General features: G+C 41.7%; 1 protein-coding gene across 1 annotated transcript in view; it reads right to left on the bottom strand.

Annotated features, from left to right (window-relative positions):
* Positions 1 to 386: 386 nt before the first annotated feature.
* PLAC8L1 (PLAC8-like 1) overlaps positions 387 to 8,105 on the bottom strand; it is a 28,348-nt gene continuing 20,629 nt past the window's right edge. Inside the window, exons 3-4 of the mRNA XM_012001531.1 lie at positions 1,541 to 1,677; positions 387 to 648 (exon numbers count right to left, since the gene is read on the bottom strand). Coding sequence (XP_011856921.1) covers positions 508 to 648; positions 1,541 to 1,677 — 278 coding nt within the window. The 3' untranslated portion in view covers positions 387 to 507. The remainder of the gene's footprint in view (positions 649 to 1,540; positions 1,678 to 8,105) is intronic.

The following is an 8,105-nucleotide window of genomic DNA, read 5'->3' on the forward strand; positions in this document are numbered from 1 at the left end:
AGGAGGGTGGATCACCTGAAGTCAGGAGTTCAATTCCAGCCTGGCCAATATGTTGAAACCCCATCTCTACTTAAAATGCAAAAATTTGCCAGGTGTGTTGGTGCATGCCTGTAATCTCAGCTACTCAGGAGGCTGAGACAGGAGAATTGCTTGAAGGCGAGATGGTGCCACTGCACTCCAGCCTGGGTGACAGAGCCAAGACGCTGTCTCAGAAAATAAACAAACAAGAAAACTCACCTCTAGATCTGCTTTATATGGCTGGAGTGGAATAGCAAATTCAGACAAATGATAAAGTCATCAACAGGGACATGTGTAGAGAAAGAAGAACAGTAGAGACAATAGGGGGAAAATCGACATGTGTAGAGAAAGAAGAACAGTAGAGACAATAGGGGGAAAATCATTTATTTTTATACCATTTCAGTAAAAACTTAGGAAAAAGCAGTTGTTCTACTCAGAGGTTTGAAAGGAGGGTGTTGGGGAGTAAGGAAGAAGAGTTATCTCGCTCTGTCAAACCAGGGTGTCCTTAGTCATTGGGACTGCACAGATTTCATAGACTTGGGAGGTCCTCATCTTGAGTTCGCGGGCCACCTGGCAGATGGAAAAAGGCCAACAGCAGTGCACCGCCAGCCAGTCTTCACACAGCGTGCCCTAGGGCAAGACCAGAGTCTGTTCTGTTGTAGTCACACAGGCTCATTTTTCTTCCCCAGGGACCTGTACAGTATTACCTCCTGGCCCTTCAACCACGACTTCAAAGGTTCACCAACATCCTTAAGCCAATGCCCAGGGACACTAAGTTGTATAAGTGCCAAGCAGCTGAATTGCTAATCAATACCTGCGATTCAGAGCCCTGCCCTTAGGACCTCTGATATGGGCCTTTATAATTGAAACCACTGATTTCTCTATCAACTTCTTGGTTCTTTCTCTTAGGACCTAATATGTATAATTATTTATTTCTTTGGAGGAGGTAATAAGTGCACATGGCCTAAAATTTCAGTGTAAGAAGGGACAGGAAGTAAAAAGTAAATCCCTCTCTCCAGCTGTCCCCAGCCATCCAGTTGCCTGCCTGGAAGTAATCATCGTTACCAGTGTCTTGTCACCACTTCCAGATAAATTCTATGTCTACATAAACATACACATATAAAGTCTTTTTAAATAGTTCCATACTTCTGTGCTTTCCTTTTTTTTTTTTTTCACTTAAGAATATATCAGTCTGGGCCAGGCATGGTGGTTCACACCTGTAATCCCAGCACTTTGGGAGGCCAAAGTGGGCGGATCACTTGAGGGCAGGACTTTGAGAACAGCCTGGCCAACATGGCAAAACCCCATCTCTACTAAAATAATATGGTATTTTAGTTAACTTATACCTCCTGGTAAAGAATAAAATTTTTAAATGTATTTCCTTTCTCAAAGTTTCCCACTAAGCATGGTATGTTTCGACATCCTCACCCACCCTTTTTTTTTATTTGAACAATCACAGGTTTGGAAGGCATCTAGGTTTTCATACAGATTCAGGTTCACTTATACCTTCAGACACACTTACCTGTATTTTATGTCTCTCTCTGGTGCCAATTCTCAGTGCAAAGGCGGACCCAGGTAACAACGGCCAACAAAGACACTCTCCATAATGCCTGGCGATGTCACACTCAAGACACATAGGACAGAATAGACCACAGAAACCTGTCAATAACCACATCCAAGGTTCTCAGATTTCTTGGAGCAACTTCACATCTCAAAGAATATTTACAACTTTATGCACCAGTTTAATGCTGCACTGTCTCCCTACTATCAGACACTGAGAATAAATAACCAATTCCCAAAACTCATTGTATGAAAACTGCCATAACTGAGCCACATCAAAATTGCCTTCTTTTGTTAAACTTGATACAATTCTGTTAGCATTGACTATGGTAATTGTTTTGTTCCTGTTAAGAGAAAAAGCATCAAATAATTTTTTTACAGTTGAATCATAACTGTTGCTTCCATTATGTTCATCTATCTAATTTCAATATTTAAAATAAACATGGTATACTCTTGAATAACAGACATCTATTTCTATAAGTGTAATTGAAAGGTCTTTTATAGTACACTGACTCTGCCTCCTATTATCAGGGCTTTATTCTATTTCTCAGACCAAGTTATTCAAATTTATGTTAGTGTCTTGGAGTCACTGACATCTGCCAGTTTCAATCTGCAAACTATTAGGGGCTTGTTTCCTTGAACATCGACCGGAAACAATTTGTCATTTATTAGTTCACTCATCTTTACTGATATTGTTTTCTACACATTCTGCGTGAACCTTCCAACGCAGGGGTTCTATTCTAAATATGTTTTGGGTCACAGACCATTTTGAGAGTACAATGATAGCTATGAACTCAGTCCACAAGGGGAAAGAAAACTACACGCACATAGACATGCAAAATTGTGCATTCAATTTCACGGAGTTCATGGATTCATTGAAAATTATTAACAGACCACAGGTTAAAAACCCCTGATATACAGTTAAGATGTTGTGTCACCTAGCATTGTAAAAGATGACAACTCTGATGAATGCAAATAATTAGGACTGTGAAACCTCAAAAATTCCAAGCTAACCATAATCTCTAAAAAATTTTTAAATAAATATTTTATGGAGGCATAATTTTTATATAAGAAAACGCACAGGCCATACGTGTTCAGTTGGATGAGCGTCAACAATCACATATACCCAAGTAACCAAACGTGTGGAACATTGCTCTCACCCCAGAGCTCCTGTGTCCCTTTCCAATCAATCCCAACCCTCCCGTTGCCCACTAGAGGCAACCATTGTTCCAATACCTATTCTTATGGATGAGTTTTGCCTCTTCTTGGACTTCACATAAATGAAATCATGTTTGCTTTTGTATCTGACTTCTTTCGTTCAACATCATGTTTTTGATGCATCTATGCTATTGTGTGAATGTCTCTTTTTTTAGAGTTGAGTCATATTCCATTGTATCAATATTCCACAAATTGTTTCTCCATTCTCCCATTGATAAACATTTGATTATTTCATTTTTTGCTATTATTAATAAGACTGCTATGAAGACTCATCTGTAAGTGTTTACACAGGCGTATGTTTTTTTTTCATTTGGGTGGATTCCTGGAAGGGGAATTGCTAGGTTATGGGGTAGATACATGTTTAACTTTACAAGAAATGACAGACAGTTCTCCAAAATATTTGTACCATTTTAGACTCCCATCAGCAATGCATGAGAGTTCTATTTTGTTTATTTATTTATTTATTTATGTATTGATTGATTTTGAGGCAGGGTGTCACTCTGTCACCCAGGCTGGGGTGCAGTGGCACGATCATGGCTCACTGCAGCCTCAGCCTCCCAGGCTCAAGCGATCCTCTCATCGTCTCATTCCAGCCTCCTGAGTAATTGGGACTACAGGCATGCACCACCACATCCAGTGTATTAGTCTGTTCTCGCATTGCTATAAAGAAATACCTGAGAATGGGTACTTTACAAAGAAAGGAGGTTTCATTGCCTTACGGTTTCTCAAGCTGTACAGGAAGCATAGCAGCTTCTGCTTCTGGGGAGGCCTCAGGAAACTTACAAACATGGCAGAAGGCTAAGGAGAAGCAGGCATGTCTTAACATGGCCAGGGAAAGAGGAAGAGAGCAAAGGGAGAGGTGCTACACATTTTTAAACAACCAGATCTCATAAGAACGTACTCACTATACGGTACCAATGGGGGACGGATCCAACTGTGATTGGATCACAGGGGCAGCTTCTAATGGTTTGGCACCCTCCCCCCTTGGTACCTTGTAGTAATCTCAGGCCCCATCTCCAACATGGGGGATGACAATCCTATGAGATTTGGTGGGGACACAGATCCAAACCATATCACCTGGCTAATCTTTTTTCTTATTTTTTGTAGAGATAGTGTCTCTGTATGTTGCCTGAACTCCTGGGCTCAAGCAATCCTCCCATTTTGGCTTCCCAAAGTACTGGGATTACAAGCATGAACCACCACTCCTGGCCAAGAGTTCTAATTGCTCCACATCCTCACCAACATTTGCTATTGTCAGTCATTTTTATTTTAGCTACTCTAGTGAGTGTGAAGTAGTCACCATTGTCTTTTAGTGCACCAGACGCAAAGGCTCACATACCATGACACCAGCACACTGAAGAGCTTCCTGACAATGGCCTGCCTCTGGCTACCCCTTGTTCTCCCACAGTGAGCACTTCAAAGTCCCACTCCCAAATTCAGTGACAAAGAGGCAAAAAGCTAGGAATTCTGTATCGTAGACTCTCCAAGCCTCCAGGACTCTGCACTTCAACTTCGAATAGTGGATGAAGTAGCACAAGCATACAAAGGGCATGAGGGATGGGGACAGGGAAGGAAGCAGCCTGCCTTTAAAGATCAGAACGTCTATTTCATCTATTTGGGCGTCTCAAGAGAGTCACTAAATCATCCACTGTAGACATCTCTTGGCCCAAAGCAAACTCTGAATTCAGTCTCAAATAAGACTGGGATACTTCACCCTACATTTAAAAAGTAATCTCAGGTAGATCAGCAGGTCCCACCCAGCCTGGATACTTGTATGAACAGCTTAGAGGACAGCAAATGGTCCAGTAAATTTACTGAGAGTACAGAGTACTCACACTGTATGCAACCTTGAATTAGGGGATTTTGAAATCAATGGCACATAAAAATCAATTGACTCTCACTCTATGTGTGGATTACAAAATAGTGTAAATCCCTGTAAATAAAAAAAATTAATCAAAACATGCTTAATTGTAAAGCTGGCAAACTAAGTGACTAATAAATAGTGTTTACACGATTGCCTCAGCTGCACCACTTTAACTGGCAAAGAGAAGTGCCCACCATTCTCAGTAAGTATTTTGTACAGAAATTGTTTAAGTGCATTTGAACTCTTGCACCATATTTTTATGACTCATATGCTTTTTTTAAAAAAACATGCTTTTGTTTTTAGTTTTAATCTTTTTTGTCATATAATCATGTTATCTAAGTGTTCATTAGGGGGTAGTACTAGATGCTGAAAGAAACATACCTCAAATTCAATTACTGTATTTTGAAGCAGAAATTAGATGTGATTTTAAAAAAACACTATGAAGGACAAATTTTTATTATATAATAGCTAATATTTATACAGAGTTCACTATGTACCAAGCCCTGTTAAAATCACTCTGCACATATTAACTCATTTAATCTTTGCAACAATCCTACAGGTACTCTTCAATCCTACAGGTACTCTTCTTATCCCCATTTTACAGATGAGGATACTGAGGCCCAGAAGATTTAAGTAATTTGTCCAAATTCACACAATTTGAAAGGCAGAGGTGAGATTTAACTCAGGTAGTCTGGTTCCAAAGTCTGAACTACTATACATATTGCCTTATGTTCTCATGTTTTATGTATGTATCTATTATGCCACAGTGGTTGTGGATTGGTGTGCTAGACAGTATCCTATCACTACTTTACATTTATTCCTGTGGGGTAGTCTTCAGTCAGGCAACTTCTTTTTTTTTGAGATGAAGTCTTCCTCTGTCGTCCAGGCTGGAGTTCAATGGCACAATCTCAGCTCACTGCAACTTCCACCTCCTGGGTTCAAGCAATTCTCCTGCCACAGTCTCCCAAGTAGCTGGGAATACAGGTGCCCGCCACCATGCCCGGCTAAATTTTTATGTTTAGTAGAGACAGGGTTTCGCCACATTGGCCAGGCTGGTCTCAAACTCCCAACCTCAGGTGATCCGCCCACTTCAGCCTCCTGAAGTGCCGGGATTACAGGCTGAGCCACAGCGCCTGGCCTCAACTTCTTTAAGAAAGATCCTTTCATCAAGTGTTGCTACTCTGTACTGTGAGGAATGCAGTGGGATATGGACACACTGTCAGGTCACACCCCAAGAAAGGATGCACAAAATCAGGATGATGGGATCCTTTGTTCTAAAGACTCTCTAGGAAAAGACTTTGCAACACATATCACAGGCCAAGGATAAGTATCTAGAATATATAAAGAACTCTTGGCCAGACGCAGTGGTTCACGCCTGTAATTCTAACACTTTGAGAGGCCGAGGTGGGTGGATCATTTGAGGTCAGGAGTTCGAGACCAGCCTGGCCAACATGGTGAAACCCCATCCCTTCGAAAAATACAAAAATTAGCCAGGCAGTAGTGGCGTGCGCCTGTAATCCCAGCTACTCGGGAGGCTGAGGCAGAAGACTCCCTTGAGCTTGAGAGGTGGAGGTTGCCATGAGCCGAGATCGGGCCACTGCACTCCAGTCTGGGCAAGAGAATGAGACCCTGTCTCAAAAAAGAAGAAAAAAAAAACCTACTTCTGCACATCACCATATAGAAGATTAAACAAAAGAAGAAAATGGGCATAGGACATGGGTAGGTAACTCACTGAAAAGCAAATACAAATGGCCAATAATGAAGGCAAAAGGTTGCTCAATGTCATTGAAAATGAATACTAAGACATCCAGAAACCACTTATTATCCATGATAATGCCAATTTTAAAAAATTTGTCAGGCCGGGGGCAGTAACTCACGCCTGTAATACCAGCACTTTGGGTGGCCAAGGAGGGCAGATCACCTGAGGTCAGGAGTTCAAGACCACCCTGCCCAACATGGCAAAACCCTGTCTCTACTAAAAATACAAAAAATTAGCCGGGCGTGGTGGCAGGTGCCTGTAATCCCAGCTACTCAGGAGGCTGATGCAGGAGAATTGCTTGAACCCAGGGGCGGAGGTTGCAGTGAGCCGAGATCGCACCACTGCACTCCAGCCTGAGCGACAAGAACGAAACTCTGTCTCAAAAAAGAAAAAAATTGTTAATATGATATATTGTGGGGAGTCATGAAGAAATAGGTACTCCACACACAGATGGAAGTAGAAATTAGCACAGTCACTTTGGAAGGCATTTTTGCTGAATCTATGAAAATGTTACATCCTCTAGGACCCAGTGATTCCACTTATCAGTGTCCACCCTGGACCAATGCTTATACATGCTCACAAAGAGGCAGGTACAACAGGTACAAGAAAAGTCACTGCAGCATTACTTGTAACTTTAAATTTAAAACAACATGAATGTATATTAATAGACTGAAGTACAAATAAACTATAACGGTACAACAATACATACTGTGGAATACAAAAGATCAATTAAGAACCAACAGAGTGCCGGGCACGGTGGCTCACGCCTGTAATCCCAGCACTTTGGGAGGCCAAGGTGGGTGGATCACGAGGTCAGGAGATTGAGACCATCCTGGCTAACACGGTGAAACCCCGTCTCTACTGAAAATGCAAAAAAATAGCCGGGCGTGGTGGTGGGCGCCTGTAGTCCCAGCTACTTGGGAGGCTGAGGCAGGAGAATCACTTGAACCTAGGAGTCCGAGGTTATAATGAGCTGTAATTATGCCACTGTACTCCAGCCTGGGCAACAAGCAACACCCTACCTCTATAAATAAATAAATAAAATTAAAAGAAGGGACATGCTTCCCTTTTCTGTAATGTTTCGTTTTTTGCAAGGTAAATGTATTCATTTGTTACTAGTAAAAAAGAAAAAAATTGTTTTTGTCTTTTTTTTTTAAGGAGCTCAGGTTCAAAAGGGGTAAATTTAGCTTCTTCCTGTTACATCTAGAGGCCTGGTGGTTATGTAAGCACCCACAGTATAAATGATCCAGGCCTGTTCTCTGAGATGGGCTCCACCCACATGTGTGGAATATTGCTCATTATTCATCCTTCTAACTCATAGGAAAGTCAAGAGAAAGAAAAGAAACCTACACAAAACCAGAGTGTGGAGCCCCAGAGAGTAGAAGTGGGAAAGGTGGGTGGAAATTTCAGCGAGGCACATTTCAGATCAATTATTGCAAAAGAGGCAGAACTTTCTAACAATGAGATGCTCAGAAAAGAAATGGGTCATATTCATACATTGCTGGTGGGAGTGTAAATTAGTACAACTTCCAAATGGAAAGTCATTTGGCAACATCTATCAACATTTAAAATAGCACATACTAGGCCAGGCGCGGTGGCTCAAGCCTGTAATACCAGCACTTTGGGAGGCCGAAACGGGCAGATCACGAGGTCAGGAAATCGAGACCATCCTGGCTAACACGGTGA

Source organism: Mandrillus leucophaeus, unplaced genomic scaffold, assembly GCF_000951045.1.
Source record: "Mandrillus leucophaeus isolate KB7577 unplaced genomic scaffold, Mleu.le_1.0 Scaffold663, whole genome shotgun sequence".
NCBI classification, from domain to species: domain Eukaryota; kingdom Metazoa; phylum Chordata; class Mammalia; order Primates; family Cercopithecidae; genus Mandrillus; species Mandrillus leucophaeus.